The 27,874-nt window shown below is 36.6% G+C and overlaps 1 protein-coding gene and 1 non-coding gene across 5 annotated transcripts in view; one reads left to right on the top strand and one right to left on the bottom strand.

The window, feature by feature from the left end:
* The window catches only part of by (focal adhesion protein tensin), a 125,502-nt gene that overhangs the window by 76,256 nt on the left and 21,372 nt on the right, over nucleotides 1-27,874 (bottom strand). For 3 of the 4 annotated variants that reach the window (XM_028180906.2, XM_028180908.2, XM_028180907.2), the window contains exons 2-3: nucleotides 18,528-18,636; nucleotides 17,388-17,425 (exon numbers count right to left, since the gene is read on the bottom strand). In XM_028180906.2, coding sequence (XP_028036707.2) covers nucleotides 17,388-17,425; nucleotides 18,528-18,636 — 147 coding nt within the window. Of the gene's footprint in view, nucleotides 1-1,972; nucleotides 2,246-3,243; nucleotides 3,449-17,387; nucleotides 17,426-18,527; nucleotides 18,637-27,874 lie in introns of those variants that run through there. The other variant, XM_028180909.2, reaches the window with a different exon arrangement.
* On the top strand, nucleotides 25,438-25,509 carry TRNAM-CAU (transfer RNA methionine (anticodon CAU)). The gene has a single exon. It is a non-coding gene; the product is annotated as a tRNA-Met (tRNA).

Raw genomic sequence — 27,874 nt, 5'->3', positions numbered from 1 at the left:
TCAGTAGTTTCGGAGCCTATTCAATACAAACAAACAACCAAATCTTTCCTCTTTATAATTATACTAGCGACCCGCCCTCGCTTCGCTTCGGAAACATTAAAACACACATGAAACAAAAAAATAAAATAAAAAAATAATAAAAAAAAGTAGCCTATGTTCATCAGGGACAATGTCGGCTTCTAATGGAAAAAGAATTTTTCAAATCGGTCCAGTAGTTTCGGAGCCTATTCGAAACAAACAAACAAACAAATCTTTCCTCTTTATAATATTAGTATAGATAATATATAATATTAGTATAGATAACTGTATTCACATTTGTTTTTTTTTCAGTAGAGAACTTCGCAGCTGATAAACTATGAAATCACAACACCCATAATTGTATAAAAGTATGAAGAACTACTTAAATTAATTACAAATATGTTCAAATGACGAAATACAATTACACATACATAATATATTCATAAAAACATTTAATGAAGATTGAAGACATAATTTTTTCATTGTCATTGCTTATTTTCGTTTTTTTCGCGCGCACTTATTTCAAATTTTCTTATGATTTAGAAATAGAACGCCGAAGTGTCCATTGTTAACTGCCACATTTAAAATATTATGTGAGTTCTTATCATAAAAATAAAAATGCCTAAAAATGGTGGCTTTATGGACGTCAAACAAACGCCGTAATAAAATTACAACGAATAATATCTACTAGACGTTCCGTACGTAATGTATTGTAATGATAACATCTTTTTTTTATAAGTACATGTATCGTATAATCTTAGTTAATTAGACGACTCAAGCCACCGAGTCACAAATGGAAACACGAATGATTATGTCGTTTCATTAACTAGAAACTTTTTAATGTCATGTGAAATATCTATGATTATGTTAATAGGTACTGGTCGTCAATCGATTACTTGACTTGAGCCGTAAACTATTTTAACATCTTCTTAAAATATCAACTCGGTTCGGAACTGGAAGATGTGTATTGAAATTGCTGCATTCCATATTATAGTAGTATTAGTGGACAGTATGTGTTTAGCGGCTACCGTAGCATGGACGCATTTTGTGTTATCTATATATTTTGTAACAATTATAGTTAAGAGGCAATATTTTTTTAATCGTCAGGTAAAGTGTTGTTCTCATCAAATTTGTCCAGTCTTCTCACCTAGACGTTCGTATTCATAAAACAATGTTGCTTCTATAAAAACCGCAACGTCTATATAACAATTTACTATTACTAGTGCTAGTATAACAGTATTTCAGTTCATATCACTACACTGTAATGAAGTCACTACATGTACTGGTGGTAGGACGTCTTGTGAATCCGCACGTGTAGGTATCACCACCCTGCCTATTTCTGCCGTGAAGCAGTAATGCGTTTCCGTTTGAAGGGCAGGACAGCCGTTGTAACTATACTGAGACCTTAGAGCTTATATCTCAAGGTGGGTAGCGCATTTACATTGTAGATGTCTATGGTCCCCAGTAACCCCTTAACATCAGATGGGGGCTGTGAGCTCGTCCACCCAACTAAGCAAAAGAAAAAGTTACGAATTGTTTTCAGCGACGATGTTGCTAAGTGAATAAATAATTCACAAAATAAAGTTAAGTAACATATTATAATTCACACCATCTGTAACGATGAGTTGTCTTTAAAAGGATACGTTATTTATTTATGCATTAAGAACGTCACAGCTCTATAACGTGCGCGTGCATGTAAATACGAAAGTAGGCCACCCTGATTAACAGTACTAACATATCGAGAGATCCGAACTCCTTACTTTGTTCTCACTAATTGTTATCATGCACGGAGGAAGTAATAAAACCAATTCGAATATATCGTATCAATGAATACAAAACAGCTTTAAACAGCTGTCGCTGACTGAACTGGACTTTCAATTGTAACTATGAAACAAAACAGTTTTGGATGACAAAAATAAAATACAATCAAAATTTCAAACAAAATGATATTTACCCGTAGATCAGAGCTACCGGACGATGTGGAGGTGCTACTGCTGTCGATCCTTCCATTGCGATACATTTTCCTTCACTGTTTTTGTCTTTGTAAATACTACGATTTCGCGTCACAACCTAACAATAAACCGCGTTGTCTCTCAGACGTTATTTGTTCAATTTTCATCTGTTAACACTGTTTAGCGGGGCTGTGTGCACACATTGTTCCGACTGTCCGCATAAAACGAATTGTCTATCGTTTTCATCTTACACATGACACGGCATTACCGACGGACTGTTAAAACGAAAGAATATGTATTAGTTCGTACAAATGCGCCTCGACGAACGGGTTAGTGACGTCATTACTATTTATTTAGTCTAAATTAATACGAACGCGAACGGATATTGTACGAAATGTTATATTAAAGTAGATCGCGTTGTAAACAGGGCCTGGCCGTATACACCTGAGACGAGGACTGGCATACGTGACACAAGAAGTGGTTTTATCGATAAATTGAAACATAACATTGTTATCGCACGCGATTGGCATTGTCGGTTGTATCGGTTATATTTTGGCTGATAAAAAAAATATGCTGTCACCTTGAATGCTGATTTTCGGATTTACGTATGTAAATGATGGCAACGTTTTGTTGAACTAAACGATAACTTAAAACAAGTCTGATTTTATTTATGTACCGTAAGTGTTTAGTGTCAGTTTATTTATTTAGATAACAATGCACGCCTCGCGTAACTGGTGACTTTTTAATAATAAAATTTAAACATAAGACAACAGTAATTCGAAAAGTTGCTCTGCTTTATGTAGCAAGATTAAATACCGCATATTTTTAAGTTTTTATAAAAATACGCATATGACTTATTTCGTCGGTGGCGAGATGTTTTTATTACGTAAGAAAACCGCCAGTAGTTATCGACGTTAAGATTAGAAGTTCAAGTACGGACATATAGGCAGTTAATCTTTGAACGATTCTATATGACATTGATATTTTTTTAAATAATGATGATTATTTTTAAACATGTTTTTACTTTAACTATTAGGTTTAACATGTATGCTGTCTTCGTGTATTATAATTTGTTTATTTTTCAGATTTAAAATTACCTAACTGGAAGCGAGGAATTTACTTGAATTAAGATAAAATATAACATTATTTTAAAAATAGTTGAAACGCAATGTGAAAGCCAAAACTTTACTTGTGTTATGAAAATTTATTAAAAAATATAAGTAAGCTTGATATGTTCACTAAGATTTTAAACAAAACTGTCTCTAATCCATACCATTCAATAGCACAATACGAGACGACAATGCTTGCGCACAGATTTCGCGAGACCGCTAGAACACCGCGGCCCACACCCGAAGTTATTTATAGAGCGGATATGTGGCTATAAAAGGATTTTGTCTCAAGATGGTTATTTTGCGAATATGTATCGCGAAAAGGCAAATTCGCGTGCGCGTGAGTCTGGCGGGACGCGCGGCGACACTGGTGGCTGTGGCGCCGCAGAACTCGCGTGCGTTGCACCTGACTCGGCCCGCGCCCTCGCTCGCCTTCACTATCCAGCCTCGCAATGCTCCGACTTCCAGGTACTCGCATTGAGATCACCATTATTACCTACAGCTACAACGTTCGCATATTTCAACTAATTTCCCTTCCTGATAATGTTGAAAAACGTATCAGGATTACGAAGACGTACATGTTTTAAATAAAATTCCCGTGTCACAATGTTCGTTACCTACCATACTCCTCTGAAATAGTTTGACCGATTTTTATGAAATCTTATATGCATGTTAAGTAGGTCTGAGAATCGGCTACTATCTATTTTTCATACCCCTAAGTGATAAGGGTTGTCCACCCCTAACAATTTTTTTTGTTATAATGAGGCATTACCTATGTGGTTGAATGAGGTTTTGTTATTTTTATATTCCCTCATCGTTCACAGCGCTACATGCCTCTTTCACTCATTTACCACATCCCTACACACTTACAATAAGTTAGTTTTTTTGTTCTACACTATAAATTCCCTATAAATCTTATATATGGCAAAACAACGTTTTCCAGGTCAGCTAGTTTTATATAATAATACGCTAAAATGAAACATGCTTCGAACTCGACAACCTTAAAATAAACTTTCTTCCGAAGTTAGTAAATATTGGGGTATTTACTAAACTTTGGACGGTGAAAGAATGTTAGGTTAAGTAAAGTATCTAAGTAAGTAGAAAAGTTAGTTACGGAGATGGTTCATTTTCGTTAGAGGAAAAGCAAGTATAAAGTTCAGAAATTATGTTTGTAGTAACAGTCCGCATTACATTTTATTTATCCAATCAGAACTTTAAAACTTATAAATTACTTGACTCTTGACTCTACGTAATTATGTAATGTAGTTACTTAAAATTACCGCCAAGGTAACAGGAAAATGCGTAATTCATAAAAATAAATAAATTAGACAAATGGGTTTTTATTAAATTTACATTTTATTATAAATTCTTGCTTATTTAGATACCAATCTATCAAATAGGACATCCGAATCAGTTCAGCCCAAAAACATTCAGAACTATTTTACGCCATTGCTAGCACGAGTCATTATAATAATATAAGCTCACGGTTGACTTGGTGTTAAGTAGTTACCGGATCACATAGACATCACAATGCCAATATCTCTTAAAACTTGAGGTTTCACTTGTATAATAATTACGCAAATTATAATTTTTGCGGATTCGATATAAATGTATTCATCAAAACATGTCCTTTCGTCGTAAAGTTTCATTTCATTGGAAACTTCATTTAAAAAAAAATATACATGTCGGTAGGATTTAGGATTTGAACATGGGTATAGCACGATACGAGTAACTGTTAAACTAGGCAGGCATCTTAACCCTTAGGCCACGACCAGTTCAAAACATAATATATCCAGATATTAATCAGTGGATAAGTGTATTCAATCATGGTCTCCTCGTGCTTCTTCCTGAGTCCCTCACTAGAAGCCTGATTTGTTACCACTATCCTGTTTATTTCCAGTGTATAGCAATCATGGTATCCGGTTTGTAGATTAATATCATCATATTCCAATGTTATATAACTAATGTATGAAGGTACCCAAAACAGAGCAGTTACAATTCATTACACTTTATAATGCTGCCATATCTGTTCAGAAACCGAACTAAATATTAGTTAGACTATAGAAACGATAGACTAAAGAACTTTTTTTTCTAACTATGCTGATAGCCCTGAGAGGCTATTTCAGGTTTACCCTAGCGTGTATGTGAGCTCACGAGGCTCAAACCGAAAGTGTTGTTAACACTGGCCCTAGCAAGAGCAGTGCTTCACAGAATCTACCACCGGATCAGAAACGTGACCCACTGAGGAGATCCAGCGAGAATCTCAGTGGGTTGTGTCTATGGGTTAATTTACTCGTCGAACCCTTAAAGCACCGTTAATGGATCGGGAGGATCCGTAATGACGTGTCGAAGAACTAACGCAGTATCCTTGCCACTACGTTCTTGACTCAATAGTGTCTTGCACGGAATAGATAAATAAGCCTTAATAAGCCTAAATAAACCTTATTTATCTATTCCGTGGTGTCTTGTGTGTCTCTATTATTATTATATCTTAGGAGTTATTTTAGAGTGAATATATTATAATATTATTACATATTATTCTATTATAGGATGTATTATTCCCGAATCAAAACAAATGAAAAAAAAACAACCTTTGATTTCCAGTCTTCAATTGTGAGTTCCGTGATTATTTCAAAATTAGATTATCTACAGACGATATAAATAGATATGTATTAAAACATAACCTCTTTATCAACGAGTTCGTGTTAGTAAAGTTGTTATTCAGTCCAGAGTGAACATGTTTTATGTCTTTCGGTATTGTATGTACAAGCGTTTTCACTTACGAATGTCTCGGTATTGTTTTATTTGCTCTTACTCGCATTCGTTAATATGTATCGCACGTGAAATCGATGTTCCGACAGTTGTCGAAGTTACATATGGAGCTCTTTCATCGCATTAAACGTAATATAAAAAAAATGATATGTCTATTACATTATTTTATTGCGTAGAGGGATAATCGAGCTCACGGCCCATCTGATGTTTAGGGGTTACCGGAACCCATAGACATGACAACGTGAATGCCGCCACCCACCTTCAAACTAAAGGTCTATGGTGGCATTGTATAGTAATTAGACTTTTTTTTTCGGGTTTGTATTTTATAACATGATGTTTTATGTCTTCATTGTGTAAGTAATTCGTGATTATGTATTAAGTATGTATGTCATTCGAAAAAAATGTAAGTGCCTGTGAGATTTGAGGGTTGAGGTTTGAAGGGTGAGACATCCGTTACACAAAATTATTGGGACTTGAACTTCACTTTCTAAGGTGGATTCACTTCCTAAGCGCCATTTACGCTGAGATATCCATACTATTTAACACCAGACAAGCTGTGAGATCGTCCAGCCATCTAAAGCTATACAAAAGAGGCCCTTCGAAAAAAAAACACAATGCTTTTTCGTTTATCTTTATTTACCAATTTTTCAATGCGTCTCTTGTCGTAATACAAAACTATCCCTATTGTCAGTTCACGTTTAAACTCACTTACGTAAGTACTTCAAGCAAAAGTATCGGTTCGCGTGTCCAGTACGAGTCGCACTCCTACGCCGAACACTAAAATTTACGAGCACTTTACGATTCAATTTACATTTAAAAAAGCACAAGTAACGGTTCTCGAGTGATCTCGGTTTCCGTAACAACAGCGCAATGTTCAACAATTACCATAGGTGCCGGCGCACCTTGGCGCCGTTCTGTTGTCTTTCTGCTAAGTGCTATGTGTGCCGCATACTAACTTCAACACAGAAATCTTTATTACAGCTTTTCCATTGCATCTCAAAGTGTCGAATGATAAGAATGAGAAATTTACATGACGGCAGAGAATGAGGTTTTTTTTTTTTTTGGTCAGGAGGAAATCGCCGGACTTCCGCCCTCCACTGGGGACGGCGGGCGGAGCATGTCGGAGTCGAACCGACTAAAACCTCTTGTCGCTCAACAACCAACGTCCAAACCTCACATGAGACAGAACTCATGAAAAGGCAAAGGGGGGAAAGTGAAGTGTTTAGTGCGGAGCACATCTCTCCCATCACCCTCCCCCTCGGGACGCCGGACTGGCGGTCGTCGGCGCCACGACCACCAGCCCTCTCGGTCGGCAGGCTATCCGGAGCCCGCCTAGATGGCGCCGGTTAGAGTGAGCTATCCTACGGAATACCCCGCTGGGTCAGAACCAGCGTGGGTCGAGGATAGCCGGCCTTCCATCACCCGGATGAGAGAATGAGGTAGTATCTTTTTTTTTTGCAAAATCGCTTTTAAGCAAAATCTAAAATGATAGAATCGTTATCAGTGCGTCCGATATCAGATTTGTAAATTTCTAAACCATTGTTTATACATTGGTTCCTATTTATATAGGGAAATAACAATAAAATACCATTTTCTTCTGTATTTATCAGTCGATTTTCTTTGGTATCCATTAATAATAATTATTTTTAAGAATATATTTTTATAGTAAGATTTTGCCACAAATGTAAATATAAAAATTAAATTGAATACATAAAACGAGTCGAACTCTATAATTGTTGATGTTTATTATCGAATGACAGACACTAGTGAGTAGAAATGTTCAATTTGTTAAGTTCGAGTAATCGAGGTCCGGTTTTGACATATTAGATCTAAAATTGTTCATATATAATGATAGAATTTTAACGCTGTTTTGTAGTCAACAGCAAGCCTGAAAGTGCTAATATTTATGGAAAAAGAAAACCATAGAGGCATAACACACATGCAGAATTGAGTCGTCTATTATCAAAGCCGGCAATCTGACTTTTGAACAATATTGGTAAATCAGAAAAACGAATTATTGACTTTGTATTCCATTGGCAGTCACAAAACTCTTCTGAACGACATGTTAGATAAATAACAGGTTAAGTATTAACCTTTATTTAATGCAGGTTTTGAACCGTATTCTTTGAAGGAGACGATTATATTCAAATCAATCTGTATTGACATATCAATAACATTTTTTTTACCAAATGCACAGATTGCCACCTTTGATAATAGACGACTCAATTATAAGGAAATTTAACGATTGAAATGTACAAATGCTTAAAGTATAGGTAGATTGCCTCTTGGCTTTGTCCCAGGTGCTGTTGATGAACAACAATAACCACTACCCATTAGGAGAATAGTATACTCGTCTGTCTTCGAAGATAATTATTATTATTAGTATTACTGTATTATCCCACTATAGTATTATCCCACTTTCCGCTCCTGTGCCGGTTTTCGACTCAGTGTGAAATATGGTCTTATTGTGATATCTCTAAATGTACATACATATATGAAACATATTAAATAGTTTGTTATAAATACTTGCGTACTTCAATGGTACGAAACTGGTGGTAGGACCTCTTGTGAGTCCGCGCGGGTGGGTACCACCACCCTGCCTATTTCGGCCGTGAAGCGGTAATGCATTTCGGTTTGAAGGGTGGAGCAGCCGTTGTAACTATACTTGAGACCTTAGAACTTATATCTCAAGGTGGGTGGCTCACTTACGTTGTGGATGTCTATGGTCTCCAGTAACCACTTAACACCAGGTGGGCTGTGAGATCGTCCAACCATTTGAGCAATGAAAAAAAAAACTTCGAAGGTAATTGAGAATATACATACATGAGAGCAACAAGTGTATTTACTCAATCTCAATAAGATATGGTTGATCGCTTTGTCATACGTACTTAAGATAACATTTGACAGCTTCCTCTAAGCATCAATATTGATCAATCGGCGCGGAACTGATTTGGTAATCTGAGAGTTGTAGATCAACTTTTTTTTTTCTTTTCTTACCTAGGCTGATAGCCTTGAGAGGTTATTTCAGCTTCACCCTAACATGTAGGTGAGCTCACGGGGCTCAAGCCGGAAGTGTTGCTAAAACTGACCCTAGCAAGAACAGTGTTTAGCAGAATCTACCACCGGATCGGAAACGGAGAAGATCCGGCGAGAAACTCAGTGGGCTGTGTCTATGGGTAATTCACTCGTCGAGCCCTTCGTCGCAAGCGACGAGTTCGACGAGGACGGTGACCGGTGCTTGTGGTACCTAAAAGCACCGTTAATGGATCGGGAGGATCCGTAATGACGTGTTTAGGGCGATGCCGACTGTTTACCATTCGGTCTACAGGATCGGGTATGGTAGATCAACATTCAATGTCTATCTATACATACAGATTAAACATTTTTATTTATTTTTTTTATTAAAGGAGTGCAAGTACCTACTAGTATATATTTTGGTACACCGGTTTCAGGCGGTGTCTCTACTTAGCAATGCAAATGAAACAACAAGGTAAAGTGCGACCTAACAAAATAGTATCACAAAATATAACACCTTTAGTATTGAAGTGGTTTAACTAAAAAATTTAAGAAAATGAGTTTTATACTTTGTACGATTGATTAACATGTATTCTATCAGCTTATAAAATTAAAATCTTAAAATTATAAATTAAATTTAAATTTTAGTTCGAAAATGTCAAAGTACACTTTCCGTCTCTTTTAAATTAAGCGCATATCTTAACCTTCTTATGCGCTTTTTTTTTTTTTGGTCAGGAGGAAATCGCCGGACTTCCGCCCTCCACTGGGGACGGCGGGCGGAGCATGTCGGAGTCGAACCGACTAAAACCTCCTGTCGCTCAACAACCAACGTCCAAACCTCACATGAGACAGAACTCATGAAAAGGCAAAGGGGGGAAAGTGTCTTATGCGCTTTAAGAATTAAAAGATTAAAATCAAAACTGAAAAATTATTCAATTACATTTTTGGCGTTTACCAAAAAACAAGAATTTTGGATTAAGCCACTTCAATTCTAAAGATGCGATATTCTTACAGTGCTCCGCGTACAATTTGCATGAAATTCATGAAAGGACTAATTTAAATTTCACAGAACTACGCGGCGTATTGGAAACTTGTTTGTTGAATCATCAGACGAAATGAAATGTATACGATCCGAAAACATTCTATAAATGTTTTTTGAAATTAATGGGTAAGATTCGATGCGATTGGGTCGGGAATTAAAATCCGCAAACAGGTTTTAAAATTTCTAAGCGCATAACAAATACGTACTGATCTGTTCTTCACAAAATACTCCCACATACATATATGTATATATAGCTTTGAATAATAATGGCACAGCATATTGTGTGCTCTGCGCGGGGTGGTATTATGTAGGTACTATCCTCCCTGTCTCTGCCATGAAGCAGTCATTTGTTCATATCTGAAGCATGGTACTGCCCTTACGACACCGTTGAGACTCGATCTTATATTTCAAGGCTGCCGTGAGCATTTGTTTTGTAACGCCTATAGGCCAATAATGTAACCACTTAATGTGAGGTAATGCCTATTTATGCCGTGAAGTAGTAATGCGTTGCGGTTTGAAGGGTGGGACAGCCGTTGTAACTATACTGGGACCTTAGAACTCATAACTCAAGGTAGGTGACGGCATTTACGTTGTCGATGCCTATGGGTTCCGGTAACCACTTAACACCAGGTGTGCCGTGAGCTCACCGACCCACCTAGGCAATAAATAAATAAAAAATGTAAGCCGTAAGCTCTTATGTTTACCTACAACGTTAAAAAGATTTTATTATTTTTGATGAACCGAACATCTGTTATTCTGGTGTGAGGTTAGATTTATATGTATTCCCTTCACGTAAAACTTGATATTATCAAATTACTGCGTTGCTATCCGACTCCAAGGACATTAGTCGTTTGGTATATTTGTCAAAACACTCTTAACACGTGTCTTTATCGTAAATTTCGTAAACTTCGTCGTAAATTTAGCTAGTCTTACGATAAAAACATGGAACATGGAAGACAGGGTTTTTCATTCAAAGAACTCCAAACTATCATGGGGCTCAGAACATTTCATACTCTCTTAAAGGGGCAATAAAGGTACCAGGAAACGGACCTTCATCAGATCTGATGAAATTAGAAACGTGCCATTCTAAGCCATTTGTGTGGGTGGAGCTTTATTACCCAGTGACAGTTACTGAAAGGAACATTGTTAGTTATTGAATATTGTTTTATGAGAAAACTTAAGCGCCTTATTGAGAATCATATCTTGATATACTTAGGCCCATATTTTGACGCAAAACACAAAAACATGGTCATGACCAAACAATCTCACCTTGGTAAAGCTCCTCAAATAATTACTGAAGTTGGACAATGCTCACATTTTACCCAACTGACTAATGACAGAGCGAGATGATTATGTACTCAACATGTTACAACTTTTTGTTATTTACGGGAAAATTCGGGGAGAGAGACTGTAGAGACAAAAAATATGTTACAATTTAATTTATTATATATATATAATTCCACTAGGTGGTTTTTTTTACTATATCTTTGTAGATATCTTTGAGAAAAAACACTAATTAATCCCAAGCAGGGGTTATCTGCCATTTTTGCTGTTTGTTGCCGTATCTCGAATCAGCTCTTATCAGAATTCTTGTATTTGGTTATTTAACAAGTGTTCTCGCTTTAGTCGACTTTCGACCATAATCATTGACACCTCAAAATTCAAAATCATTTTATGTACGTATTAGATTTGCTACAGCGGCTACTAAATAAAATGAAATACGGTTGACGAGCGGACGAGAAAAATGTACTGTTTGTCTTTACTTATTAATATGGACTAGAGGTCCCGCAGTAATCGAAATTCAACTATAATTAATTGGAATTGTAAGTTTGTACACTATTATGCTTGCATTTTATACTTCTATAATCACAAATTTCGCCAAGGCTACTCTATAAAAAAATATTGAAAATAATAAAAGACAAACAATATTTAATCTATTCTCAATTTGACCACAGACGTCAAGAACAAAAGTTTGACAATAAATGGTATGCATGCGTGTGTGCGTCAAATACAGGGTATGTAGTGTGTGTAATGTTTTCTTTATTGATTTAATGTATCTTTTATGGATTATTTAAAAAAAATATTAGCATTGTGCACTTCTTCTCTATATTCTCTATAAGTGTGGAAAATTTGATACTCCTCCGTCCGCGCAATTTTCGTAAAAAGGGATACAAAGTTTTTGCTTCACGTATTAATATATAGATAATATTTAAATTGCCAGTTTATCTTGAAATTAGCCTAATTAGAAACGCGGAAACCAGTACAAAGCATCCAGTGTGAGCTACAGTTGCGTCTTTTATGCTCCATCTATTGGGGGAGGTATTGGAAGTGGACAGAAAGACATTCTTTAAATTCCTATTTCTCTCTGAGATTGATCAATACTAAGAATTATCTCGATATACTCTGTGTTACGCTTCGAAATTATGTTAAATTTTCTATAGCCAAAGACAACGCATTGCTCTTATTTAATAACCATGCAAAAAATGTTAATCGTAAGCACATAACCTTGTAAACTAAAATAGGTACTTGAGATAAAATGCGTGGTGAATTTTAGGCTTTGCAACTAATTTAATTAACAGTGCTTAGTTTATTTAAGTTTCAGGACGTAAGTGAATAAATTTTTAAAGTGAATGCGAGCATTAAATTCAAAATTAATGTTTAATCTTAGCGAAGGCTGCGAGGGTTGCCGGCTCATCGCAAGTTAATTACCAACGCGGGAACGTCGTTCCGGGGGATGTTGTTAGATTAGTTTCAGTATTTTTTTTAGATTGGATCTCATGCCTCGAAGGGATCCTTGAAAAAATTTCGTTTCAATAAATATCTTTATTCAAGAATATTTCCTCTGTACAAAAAACATATAAACTTTAATTGATTCACTTTAACGTTCTACTCTGAAATTAAATTAAATTTAAAATATTAAATATGGATGGTAATCAATTAAAAACCGTCTTACAATAAAATGTGCTATAACTTAGGTTAAACACATTAAATTTGCACATTAAACTTGTATTTTATGTTGTGCACGAAATTGGGTGCAATTTTCGAGCAAAGTTGATATCTTGAAATACCGTTATTTAACGGGAAAAACATAAAAAATTTAATCAAATATAGTTCTACCACAAACGGTAAATATTATATATAATATATGTTCTAAATATGATAATGTTCTTGTCCAAATTTGTAGTTGTTCAAGCTGTTAATTAAGTTGCACAGCGCAGTGAATACTTTTTTTTTTAACGCTGGGGAATCCATTTATGGATACCCGGTCGAGGGGGGGTTACGGACCGGGTTATGTCGGACTCCGGCGCCTCCTGAGAAGAAGAAGGGGAGAAGAGAAGGGCCGAGGTAGCGCAGCAAATACCTGCCACTTAACGTTTTCTTAAAACTAATTTATAGATTTCAACTGAAATATAAAAGCTGAAATAAATAATTATTTTGCGTTGGCAGCATTCGGGGCGATTCCTTAACTGGAATACAGAAACCGAGAATCGTTTCAAAAGGAAATTAGCGCCACAGAGCACCAATTTACCTATTTAGTAATACTTTGACTAAAGTGTATTGTGTTGTGTGGTGTCCAATTTAGGACCGACACGAAACAATGAGAGCGTGACCGTGAAGTTAAGCAGCGGGATGATTGCCATCAGCATCAGTCATAATTTTTGTTTTATTTCTATAAAATTTAAGTAGCTAACAGCTAACAGAATATTGGTTAGCTAAATGTAATTTAAGACTAATTAAAATTTTCCGTTTACCGTACAAGTGTATAATCTAAAAATATAAACTACGTAGGTATTAGAAAACAATTTTGAAATCGATTTTGTGATAGAAAAACAAAACACAGACCCGAAATTTTTATCAAAACTTATTCATTGCTAGATGTTTTCAACAAACATGCTACTCATTTAACGGGAAGCGGATGCCATTGCATTTGTGTACATATATCATATCGACATATTCTTTTCATCATATCATTTACATTGAGGTATCCCATACAATCCTTACCTGGCCAAGATTATACGTAGGACTTCATGAATATGCATTTATATATATTACGAGTATGTCTCGGTGAGTCTACGGACCTACTAAGTCCGTATTACGTACATGAATGATGTCACTCACGGACTTGCATGGAGCATAAATCGATTTTTGTTTTTGTTTTTTTTTATTGTTTAGATAGTTGCACGAGCTGAGGAGTGCACGTTTGGGATGGTATGGACATGTGATGAGACGAAATGAAAATGAGGTTTTTAAGAGAGTGTTAACTATGAATGTGGAAGGATTTAGAGGAAGAGGTAGACCTAAGAAGAAATGGATGGAAAGGAATGGTGTGAAAGACGATATGGGTACGAGGGGAGTGAGCGAAGAAATGGTATATGATAGAAGAGTATGGAAAGAGAAAACATGTTGCGCCGACCCCAGGTGACTGGGAGAAGGGCAGGATAATGATGATAGTTGCACGAGTTCACGGCCAACCTGATGCTAAGTGGTTACCGGAGCCCATTGATATCAACAACGTAATAAACACTGCCACCCACCTTAATACGTGAATTCTATAATGTCAGTTTTTAGAGTAGGTATAACGGCTACCCTACCCTTCACGCAGAGAGACAATACTGCTTGCTATACGGCAGAAATAGAATAATGAACTTTTATTTATATATTTTTTTGTTTTTTTAAAAGAAATAAAATTTTTTATAGTTTTCGTAAAAGATCATACATACAAAACAAAAGCCATTGAATTTATTGAGTCAGTTTCCCTGTAAATTTTTTTTAAAGGTTACATTTTTTAAAAATAATATAACACTTATTGTGGCATAAATAAAATAGTTAGACATATGCTGTCGCGACACTTTTTGTAAATAACGATGTGTTCTACAAAGTCGTTGTACATTATTTTATTCTATCATGAATAGTTTACGTAGGGCAAGCGATGTAAAGAATATTTTAGGTAATTTTTTTACACCTCGAGTTACTTTATTAGGGTTTTAGTAAGAATCCGTAATTTTTTGAAAATATAACATATCCTATGCCACACTCGAAAATATTAACCAATCTTTTTTTCCTACCTAATCGTCGGTACCTAGCTTAAGGGGCTATTCCAACTGTGCGCGGAACGGTAGGTGAATTCACGGGCTCAGCATTGGAGAGCTCCGTCGTCGCACTAGACACGTCCCTACGGATCTACCAGATCCAATAAACCTTGATTAGACGCCTTCAACTCTAACACTAGGAGTACAACCGTACTTACTCGTCGAACCCGGCAAAGAGTTAGACGTGCAACCTAACCTAAGCATCAGCCCTTTGAGTTTCTCACCGGATCTTCTCAGCGGGTCGCGATTCCGATCCGGTAGTAGATTCATTCGCGAAGCAGCTGCTCTTAAGTTGTTAGGTCTCCCTTGGAGGCGCTCGGATAGCTGTTAGCAAATCTCGTATCTGCTGGCTGAGCCTTTGCTCGCCCACCTGACGTTGTGAAACTGGAAAGGCTTACGGGCCACCAGTAAACCATCATCATAAAAAAAAAACAAGACTGGGATTTTTATTTTACTTTTATAGCGTAGTGCGTAGTAACATTATCGTTGTCACGGGCTTTGGCGAGCACTTAACTCCAAGTGGGACATACAAAGCAATAAAAACATATTTTAGGTTAAAAACTTCTCGAGACATTTGCGTACAAATCTGAGTTTTAAATGTTATATGTGTACTAGCGCCATCTAGTAACAGAAGCGATAAGTATTTTTAATTTCCATAACTTTATTGTCTGCGTATGCGGCGCTCTGTTGCCTCCGCTCTACATTGCGACTCTATCACAATAATTTGACGAATCACTTTACGGTAGTTGCTTAGTAAATGTAACAGAGGGCGCCAACATATATTCCAAATAAATATATTACTTATAAAATGTATAATCATAAATCGATTATAATATATTTGGATTTGTTGGTATTAAAAAATAATTGTGTGCGTTATTTTTTTGAATTATATGGATCTTTACAAAAGCATGAAACATTCTTTTTTAATATCATCACACACATAATAAAATCATTTTAGCTATTTATCCCGTTCTATCTAACTCGTGATCTCCAGTTCATTAAATTTTGTTTTACTAGAAATAACACAAATACTTATATGTACCTAGTCAGGTCATAAATTCTGTCACATGTTTAATGTAAAATAATTGAAACAAGTTTATTCATTATGTAACCATTCATATACCAAAATGAACTTAACAAAACATAGATTCTTATGCCACTAAAGTTTATTCAAAATGACCTCCGTGATTTTGAATACAGGCCTTCAATCTGCGCGGCCAGTCGTCTATCGCAGCACGAACGAGGTCTATGTCAATATCGGCGGCTGCCTTAATCAAGGATGTCTTGAGTGACTCCAAATTGGGATGAGACTTTGAGCACGCCTTTTCCTCCAAGTGTTGCCATATCTTGTAATCTAACGGATTCAAATCTGGACTGGAGGAGGGCCAGTCTTCGTGCCGGATGAAGTCGATTTCACGCGCCGCCAGCTAGTCTTGTGTGCTCTTCGCTCTATAAGCTGGCGCCGAATCTTGTTGGAATACCCAGTGTCTGTTATTGAACATGGTATGAGAAATAGGTCCCACAAGGTTCGTCAGGACTGTATTTTGATACACAACTGCATTCGTTTTTACACCTTTCTCACAAAAATGTACCTCTGTCAAGCCCCAATAAGAAACTCCCAACCATACCATGAGCGAGGATGGAAAATGACCTCGTTGGACACGCAGAATACGGTTGCTCGCTTCTTCACTACTGTGTGCGTACACCTTATCATTTTGTTTGTTGTAGCTCTGTTCTACGGTAAAAAATTTTTCATCCGAAAAAATAATTTCCCGATATTTTCTTCCCGCGTACAGCTTCAACAAAGCGCGGCATCTCTTCAGTCTCAGGTCCATTAGACGAGCATTCAAACGATGTCCTGTTTTTTTTCGATATGCCCGAAGCCCTAAGTCTTCATTTAACACCCTTTTCATCGTGGTTCTGCTTAACCCCATCTGAAGGGCCAACAGTTTCTGCTTACGTTTGGGATTTCTTTGAATTCGCGCCTTCACAGCTTTTATCACTGCTGGAGTCCTAACAGACCGAGGGCGACCACTTATTGACCTGTCATCTACACTAGAGTCTTCATTGTATCGTTTGATGGTACGATAAACGAATCTTTTGGTTATATTCAAATTTTTCAGTATGTTAAAAATTTGAATTGGCGCGTAACCGCAATGATGCAACGCAATAACTGCAACACGGTCTTCTTTAAGCGTCCACTCCATATTTAAAAATGAGTGAAAATTCTAAAAGTATACATTTTTATTTTCATGAACAATTCGAAATTCGAATTCAATAAACTTTTTTGTGGCCAGCATTCTAAAAGAAAAGTTTTTACTGTGTGACAATACTTATGACCTGACTAGTTATTTAGCATTTATGAATTGAATATTTATCACCTACATACCTTGCTTTCGCACGTTGTGTGACAGACATATTTGCAAACTGAAACAAAGAGAACAAATTTGTGAAACACATGACTTTTTAAAACTAATCAAAATATGTAAAATATATTCACTCATCAGTATTGGGAGGCCAGTAATATTGTATTCTGACATCTGGTAAATTATTTACGTGTGTATGATAAGAGGATAATATATTTTTACGTTATTCAATATTGGAATTAATATTTGTTATACTTTATATGGTTATTACAATAGGTTTGACATTACCTCGTGAATTCCGACACCCACCCCGGCACTTGGGTCGAAATCTCAATTATACTACAGCAATTTAGCTGTCGCACCCTATAAATCGGAACGCATGACTTATTCGCGGCAATATAGACAAGATGATAGTCCACTTGCGCGAGCTAACAATACACCTAATTTTGCATTTAGCCTCATAGGGTCGTTTTCAATGTTACGGCCAAAAAAGTAACGATTTCATCACAATCAAGTCAACCACTCATTTCTTGATAATATTATATAATATTAATTTCTATTTTTCATTTTTCGCATTTGATAACGCCAACACGGATGACAATATAAATAGGAACTTTTTTTAGAAAGCTTAAAAATCGTACTTCTTTTGTTTTTAATAATGTTCTAATATAACAAACAAGTTAGAATTTGAATTTCGAACCAGTGATACGAATGAGATTTGGGGTAGTTTTTAATGTATAACTCCTAATTCAATAGTGTTTACGAATACATCATTATAGGACCACGTGCCTGTTGTCATGACAACAAATTTACTGTACTTATAATTACGGTAACATTAAGGTTATTTTACTGGTGGTAGGACCTCTTGTGAGTCCGTACGGGTAGGTACCACCGCCCTGCCTATTTCTGCCGTGAAGCAGTAATGCGTTTCGGTCTGAAGGGTGGGGCAGCCGTTGTAACTATACTGAGATCTTAGAACTTATATCTCAAGGTGGGTGGCACATATTTACGTTGTAGATTGTCCATGGGCTCCAGTAACCACTTAACATCAGGTGGGCTGTGAGCTCGTCCACCCATCTAAGCAATAAAAAAAATTTACATCAAATAACTCGCCTTTGGCCCCAAATTTGAAAACGACCCCATAACGACTATGAACTCCTTACCTCTACAGGAAGAGCCTTGGTTGTGTACAGGCTGGTGACACCAGTGGCACGGGCGCGGCTTTCTAAACGACTTACTACGAAACGCGTGTGCTTGAGCAGCTCCTTCCTTCTGCGAAAAAAAACATTCGTAATAAATAAACGGTAAGTCGTCGGGGCCTAAAGGGTAAGACGCCCGGTGCATTCGTGTCAAGCAATGCACCAGTGTTCGAATCCCGCAGGGCATACTTAACATTGTTCACGGTTGACTTGCATGGTGAAGGAATAACATCGTGTAATAAAAATCAAACCCGCAAAATTATAATTTGGGTAATTATTGATGGTAGATACCACCACTCTGCCTATTTCTACCGTGAAGCTGTAATGTTTTTTTGTTTGAAGGGTGGGGCAGCCGTTGTGCTGTTAAAAATTGAAACCTTACAACTTATGTATCGAGGTCGGTGGCGGCATTTTCGGTGTAGATGTCTATGGGCTCTAGTTACCACTTAGCACCAGGTGGGGCGTGAATTCTTCCACCCATTTAAGTTATATAAAAAACATTTCATACAGTACTCCTACTAGTTTTTCTTAACTAGGCTATGTTGAAGTCCATGGCCGAGGGTAACCACGCACCATCAGGTGGGCCGTAAGCTCGTCTGCCCACGAAAGCCTTAAAGAAATTCACTCATAATGAATGCTTCAACTAAACGCTAGTCGGTAATATAATTGGTTAACAAAACAAAAAACTCCGAATTGATTACGAGACAAGGCACCGTTTGACACGGACGCGTCAAATGACGGATGCATTGTTACATTTGTAAAATGCACGCGTCCGACTGATATTTATTGGGGGCCCAAATATCCCGTATACCTGCCCGAAGCTCTTCGTTATCCCAGCTTAAAATGACGACGGTAAGAGGCAGCCCCGTTGTAGACGAGACAACGCGCTTTCCGATTACTGATCGTTGGAATAGAGATTTTTAGTCAACGGATGCCTAAAGAACCTAATATAGAAAAAAACTTATGGTTGTGCCAGATAACTAACTCATCAAAATTGTAGTTATAAAATTTGTTTTCCAAAATATGTATATCTAGAAATATATGAAAAAAAGTAACAAACACACCAAGCACTGAAGTTTTAAGATAAATCGAAATAAATCGGAGATAAAATCATTGTTGTTAAAAATTTAATTTATTTACGACTCATCTATAAATTTTTATCAATATTAACTTGTATAGTTGGTATTTACGATACTTCCACAGACGTACATAAATACATCTAAACTAGTATTTTTTCCTGTGTTATGTGTACCCGGATCAGAAAACGAAAAGTTCACCCAGACCTCGAATACCAATGATACCGATACCGACAGAGGTTCGAGCCCAAACTTTGTGTTATTCATGGTATTGTCAGAACATACCCAGTATTGGACAAACGGAGCGATTAATCGAATAATTTCAATCCATATTCGAATAAATAAACCATGATTCTCTAAACTGTGCTTAACAGCTGCAAATGCGGCTACACAATATAATTAGTATGAAGAATTTCGTTTAAATAACGCTTCTAGTAAACTCATGACTAAATTCGCACTTTGCATAAGTAACAAAGTACAGAAACGTTATTAGTACCATCGATAGTACTTATTATAGTAACTGACGCATGACGTCAAGGGATTCTGCGCAGACGCCGGCTCCGCGGATCCTGGCGCCACATTTGCACCGCACATGAGCGCTCCGGCTGGACGATGTACTTTAATCACTGTTCAAAATAAATCACTCGTTACACTTTGTTATCTACGCGAATATTGACTTGTGCTTTTAATGGAAGAAAGCATTGGAATCGCATCATACCTATTAGATGTTGCTTGTATTTTTATGGCTTATTGTACAGCATATACTAAGGCGTACGTACGCGCATTAAAACTCAATTTACAATATATAACAGACCCATTAACAAGAAATAACCACAGTAATATAAAGTTCCGTTATTATCTCTGTATAAATAGTTTAAAGAGCTCTTACAGTGACACTGGTGCTTAATGGTAACGCTAAAATACAAGACAACAACTTCATGCCACCTTTAAACCACGAGTTTGAATTTTCTATGCACTTGAATAAGACCTAACCTACTTTTAACGGAAGATTGCTTTGAATCTCTAACATTTTGACGTAAACGCAAAAAAAAGCGCGCGCGCACATCACACAGCCACGTATTGACAACGCACACAGATGCTCAAAACACGTGGGTCTATACACCTGCCCTATATACGAAAGTTGAATAGCGCCGAGCCACCCGTGCCCGTGCCAACCGTTGGGCTACAAAAAAACGTACAATAAAGTTCCAATTTTACAATGAAACTTACACACGCGCTCCATTAACTAACTGGCTGAATCAAATTACATTGAACAGCTGGTAACACGATTTCAAACAATTAGATTACCAACTGCTCCCGCGTACATTACTCAAATCGATCTTACAAGTGTTATGCACTCGTAAAGAATACAGTCATGGAATAAATAATAGTATACTGTCAGATTGAGATAAGAAACAGTAGGGAAATGCTTCTTAAAACAACTAACAGAACCACATAACAAAATCGAACTATTATTATGTTCAATTCAATTCTGTATATTAAACAAATTTATTTACAAATAATTAATTACTTAATTTTTTTGGTAGTGATTGATATGTTATCTAGCTATAACAATAAAACAATACAATAAATCGTGTCTAAAATTTAACGTCTTAAAAAGTATCTGAACTAACACAAAAGGAGATACAGGAAACCAACGAAAACGCATACTGTTTTTATTAAAAAGAAGTGTTGCGATGACAATTATTGAACTTCCTGTCGTGGCTTGTAACAACAGCCTTATTTCATATTTTTGTTTCGGCTCTGAGTTATTCCTTCCGATTTATCTTAAGCTGAAGGGCTCGGTTTATAAAAAAAACCGCTGAGGGTTGGTTGTTTATGATTGGAATTACAGGGTGGCCACCTTCACAAAGGAATGTCAGGAGAGTTAAATATTAAGAGCTCAGGTATGAGGTTAGAGAATTTTAAGTTTCCAAACTCTTTTTGTTTACAATTAATCTTTTTCAATAAGTAAGATCAAACCCAAGCCACGCTCCGTGATTGGTTTGATCGTTGGCTACGTTACTTTGATTGAAACTCTAAGACGGAAAACAAAGAGCCCACTGTCGGAATGGCTATAAATCACGAAAGCGGTGCCCTTTTAATATTCACTTCCATTGTTTTGTAATGAGTACTTGATGGTGACCGAAAAATATAAGACAAATTTATATTTCGGGGTAAATGCCCTGTGATTGACTAGAAAGCTTGTTATGAAGTAAGTAAAAGTATCCATTTTGCTGATGCTTTGTTTTCAAATATGTTTAATATAACGATGTTTATAAATAAGTGACTTGTTATTCGCTTTGTAACGCTGCATAAAAAGACCGAAATTACATAATTATATTTATTTTTTACTGCTTAGATGAGTGGATGAGCTCACAGCCCACCTGGTGTTAAGTGGTTACTGGAGCCCATGGACGTCTACAACTTAAATGCGCCACCCACCTTGAGATATAAGTTCTAAGGTCTTACTATAGTTACAACAGCTGCCCCGCCCTTCAAACCGAAACGCATTACTGCTTCACGGCAGAAATAGGCAGGGTGGTGGTACCTACCCGCGCGGACTCACAAGAGGTCCTACCACCAGTAATTAAATTTATTACAATTATGATTATGTTATATACTTTATTTATACATGACTTTAATGGCTTGTGAACTAGTTCACTCGTGCACGCAATAAAAAAAACACACACACACACACTATTATTACACAGTTTAACTCTTACTTAAGCATTAAGAAAATATATTAGACACGTGGAAAACTTATAACCACACTGATAAACTTCGGAGTTGTCACATCGCGGCGTCGTTGTTGTAAAATGCTCCATTTTCACGCTTATCTGTTTACGAACGCTTTTGTAACTTTGATGTTAGATCAGTTTTATTTTTAAACAGCATATTTTCTACATAAATAAGGTAGTAAGCGGCCGATTTGGCTATAAGCATTTACTAGAGTCTAAACATATAAAACCACTCTATAGTACATTTGTCTCCGCATCGTCTTTCTTAAGCCCACCGAGTTTCTTGCCGGATCTTCTCAGTGGATCGTGTTTCGGCCCCGGTGGCAGATTCTGCGAAGCACGGCTCTTGCTAGAGTTCGTGATAACAACATCGTCAGGGTTGAGCCCCGTGAGCTCACCTACTAGCCCGGCGACGCTGACATGGCCTCCCTAGACCATGAGCATAGATAGGGTAAAAAAGTCTGTATAAGACATGAAAACAAAGCCTTAGGTTCATTCAAACAAGTCATTTTACCCTTCGTATTATATATTCGAACGTATGTATCATTTGCATCAATATTAGAAACTATGTGACCAGTCACGCCGTTTAATAATACGACTCACGCCAGTAATTTTCTTTTATCGCTTATGCATAACACACAATCTAAATGCAATCTATTTTGTCTATTACTTGTGACTAACGTAACACTCTTCTTCTACCACTGACTTTTATGCTTTTTCCATAATACATGGACGAAGGCTGCGCACCGTGGGAACTCGAACTCGGAAGGAATTTTAATTATTTACCAACTTAAAAATCATAAAATTAATTATTTATCGATATACATATATGTTGTCTCAATAATGCAAATACAAACACATCTTGGCCCATATCTGGACATACTATTTTTTTAATGAACTAAAATTGCGTGTTACACCAGCGCGCGAATCTTCCTGAAACGCCAAAAAATACACTCTGAACTAACAATCTGTTATAATTTTCTAATAATAAATATGTAAAAAAATGATTAAAAAAAATTATAAATGTCATTATTTGTATGTAAACTGCTATACGCGAGACATAACTTATGCATGAAACTATTCACATCTATAGATTACTCAAATTGAACGACTACAAAGGTGATTGCATAATTGGAGGTAAAAACGATTGCCATCTGTAGCATAGAGCGGTGCTTTCTTCAAGTCCTTTGTACGTGACATCCGTTCGATATCAAAACGTTAGCAAGCCATTGAGAATTATCTCACGCGTCGACAGCGGTCACCGCGACCCGGCAGTTGGCGCAAACACCACCCGTTACATTATGTTTCTTAGTATTTACGCTTTTACATTAATCTGTTCGTGAACAGGATGCCTTATGCTCTTCATCGATTAACTCATTAAAATTGCTAAACCGAACAATGACTTCACCGTCTGATGCAAACACCTTTCTATGAATACATAAAGCTGTCTTTTCGAAAGTATTCGTATTTCACTGATTTTATAAGATTCTATATATTATGTACTCGTAATATTACCGTAATTCAATAGGTAAATACTATCAAGTTATGTTCAGTTTAACTGCGACATCAATATAATGATGAGCCCTTCGATAGGTTATTTATGATTACGCAGGAATTTATGAAAATAAAATAATAAAATGAAGCCTTCACACCGTTTTATTAACAGTTACTGGATGCGTGTATTGCTTTCTGATAATAAAGGAATAAATGTTGTTTCTTGAGCGCTATTATATGTCTTTTTTCAAACGAGGTATGTGACTCACTACTAAGTGGTAGACAGCGGTTTGGCTGTGCTCCTGTCATGTTTGACATTCCTGAGTTACCTTGTGGCGAGCTAGAGTGCGGGCCTGCCTTGAGTACGGCCCTGCGCTGGATCATCTAGAATATTCGACGGTACTCGAAAATGCTTTGGTTCGGTTGAGTTCGAGACAGACATACGCTGGGTGCTCCGCTATTAACATCTGTATTACCCGGTCATCGTTCTCGTCGAACCCGTCGCTTGCGACGAAGGGCTCAACGAGTAAATTAACGCACAGACACAGCCCACTGAGTTTCTCGCCTGATCTTCTCAGTGGGTCGCGTTTCCGATCCGGTGGTAGATTCTGCGAGGCACGGCTCTTGCTGGGGATCGTGTTAGCAACGTCGTCAGGTTTAAGCCCCGTGAGTTCACCTACTAGTTAAGGTTACGCTAAAATAGCCTCTCAAGGCTATCAGCTTAGGTGGAAAAAAAACTGTATTAGATCGCTCTTTAATTAAATATAAAATTTGTAATTGGTGATATCATTTCACTGCAACGCAACCACAACCTTAACCACTCACCATCATGTAGGTCGTATGATCGTCTGCCTATAATGACAATAAAAATAATAATACTGAATTTCTTTGAAGTGTTAATTGAAGCCGTCGAATGCAATTGAGCCTTTGACTTCATATCTTGGGGTGGGTAGCGGTGTCGTATATATGAATGCTGGCGACCGCATGATACCTTTTTGGCGGACTTGATTTCGTCGGCGATTTTAAAGCAGGGAATAAAATAGAAATGTGAATTCTGATAAATTAGTGAAAAAAATAAATACAAATCAGTTCAGCAAACTATGGTACCACCGAGCCAAGATCAAACGAATCCCAAATATTCAGTTAAGATGAATTTAACAAACAAAATAAATCTTAGGTCAATGACTTTAATTAATTACAAGTAACAATTAAAGCGGGCCCTTTAGATCGTTTCTACGCAACGTTACGGCTGGAATGTTGGATTGTACCAACAGTATCTAATTGATGATCCTTAACTTTAAACGCGATTTTGTTACGAACAACGAAATTTCTTTATAATTAACAGACGCTATCTTTGTTTTTTACAAGAATTATTTTCACTTTTTGTTTCACATTTATCCCTAAAACAGACAGGCTACATTCAAGGGAAATTATTTCGATTTAGAATTATTTACTTTCAATTAATTTATCTCTATCTATCTAGAGCTGATTGATTAATTCTTGAAGGATTGAATTTCATTTTGTTATTAAAAGATATACGTAATTTCATACAATGTTCACAGCAGCAGAGTGGCGCAGTGGAAGCGTGCTGGGCCCATAACCCAGAGGTCCGTGGATCGAAACCACGCTCTGCTAGAGCTTTTTTTGTTTTGTTATTATTCAATATAATTAATTTTTATTTTATCTACGTAAATTAAAATTACAGTTGTGTTGCGTGACTAAAAATGTTTTTAGGCAATTGCATGTGCATGTATTCGCCTGTAAAATGATACCGTCGCCTTCGACCCCAAGTGAGTGATGATGATGACCGGACACTCCCTTACTTTATGGCATTATTGTAGGGACGAACCCTCGCGGAGGGTTTGGTAAGTAATGGCTAGCCAAAGGTGAAACTATTAAATTAATGTAACATTAACTGTGGTCTGAGTTAGTCAAAGTTTATGAACCATGATTAAGATTTTACTTTTTAAAGACTTTGTTCAATTGTGGTATTTGGAATTAAAGTATAATGTATTTATTTTTTTCTTATATAAAAGATAAGATCGCCTTCTTATTGCCTTCGTAGATAAACGAACCCACCTCGGATTATCATCTCCGAGGTGGGTTATCCGAGGTGGGGTATCCTAGGTGTTACCAGTGGATAATCTCCTCCTCCGATGGATCCTCGCTCATATATCAAGGATCCAGCCAGGTCGCTGCCTACCGCAAATAATGAATTACCTAGTTGTTTATTAATTCTAACAGGTTATTCTGTACAAACAGTAAAAGAAAAGCATATTTAAATGACTGTGATATAATATCCAAATACCAAATAACTTGCCTAAAAACTTTACAATAACGCAAGGAGTGCAATTATGTCAATTGCTTTTATTTTTTATTTTTGCTATCGCTTTATAAGTTTTAATGTGTAAAGGGTATGACGTAATAACCTTATCCTTCTTTGATAATCCAATATATGCTCGCTCCAGGCATTTCAATATTGCAATAATTGTTACGTTATAATAAATCTTGTAAAAATGAATACATATTTTAAAAAAATCTAATATTAAAAAAAAAAGACATGCCCGCTGAGTTTCTTGCCAGTTCTTCTCAGGACGGAGGCTAGTTTTTGTGAATTGGCGGTAGTTCTTTTTGAGGTTCAACAAGTATGTACTTTCATTTAAGTTGAATATTTTTTTTTGATTTGATTTGATTTGATCTGATTTGATGTATGGAGAAATTAAAAAGACGGTGAATGTGGTTTCTCGGATTCTTCCAATATATCCATTGAAGTCTCAATGATTACCCACCATTTTACTTGAGCCGTATTACATTTTATCTCACTTTTATATTTCGTATTCGTTTCATTCAAATTTATTCGATTTCATCCCTGAATCAATTTCAGACAAATCAACTTCAATTCATTCCGCTCCACTTTAGATAATTTTACAGAGCGCCATTTATTTTTGTTAAGCCGACTCAAGACTACGACATACCAAGAAATCAATTGTCATTCCAAAAAAATAGGACTTTAGCGAACAGGCGAACTGGAATTTTCTTTTGACACCAATAACAATAAACTTAGAAGTGAACTCATTATATACTGATTACTGCTGAGTGGTGCGTTAATTACTAATTAGGGGGCTCGGGGTTAGGGATTCGATTCTCAATTTGGACAAATATTCGTAGCTCGAAACAGACTACTTTCCTCCTGTAAGGACGTTTATTAAGCATACATGTATACATTTAAATGTTACGTATATCTCGCCCAATAATATCCCAATCATAATTCGGATCCAGATGACCGTGCGTGATATAACTCAGATTACTTATTATTACTTATTACCGATATTTGAGCGGTAGGCAGCGGCTTGGCTCTGCCCCTGGCATTGCAGAAGTCCATGGGCGACGGTATCCACTCACCATCAGGTGGGCCGTATGCTCGTCTGCCTACAAGGGCAATAAAAAAAAATAAAAAAAAACAAACTTCTTTATTTATGCCTACTAAATAAATAAAAATTTGAGCGTGAGAACTATCAATAGCATTTCAATCACACTCAAGTACACACAGAACATCTACACTATTTTACGATTTCAAATAATCATTTTTCAATGCACGCAAATACAAATAATATTTCAATTGAACATTACAATACAATACAGCTCGTGCAGTCGTTTATTTCACAATCGTAATTCATGATAATCTTTGAACTATTAACCGCGCTGCATTCTCTTTGATAAGCAGGTAAAACAAGCACAATTTTGATAAAAAGCCGTTTCTCAATGCGTTTCAGTATTCGGCTATTGAATCATTTTAAAGCTACGTTTTATGTATATATTTGCGTAATCTATTATATTACAATAAAGAAATATGTAATAAGAAGTCGTTGTGGCTTAAAGGATAAGACGTCCGGTGCATTCGGGTTGAAGGATGCACCGGTGCTCGAATCCCAGGCGGGCACCAATTTTTCTAATGAAATACGTACTTAACAAATGTTCACGATTGACTTCCACGGTGAAG

The sequence above is a fragment of the Bombyx mandarina genome, chromosome 04 (assembly GCF_030267445.1).
Source record: "Bombyx mandarina strain Sakado chromosome 04, ASM3026744v2".
Classification (NCBI taxonomy): domain Eukaryota; kingdom Metazoa; phylum Arthropoda; class Insecta; order Lepidoptera; family Bombycidae; genus Bombyx; species Bombyx mandarina.
Note: the sequence above shows the minus strand (reverse complement) of the source record. Positions and strands in the feature narration are given on the sequence as shown.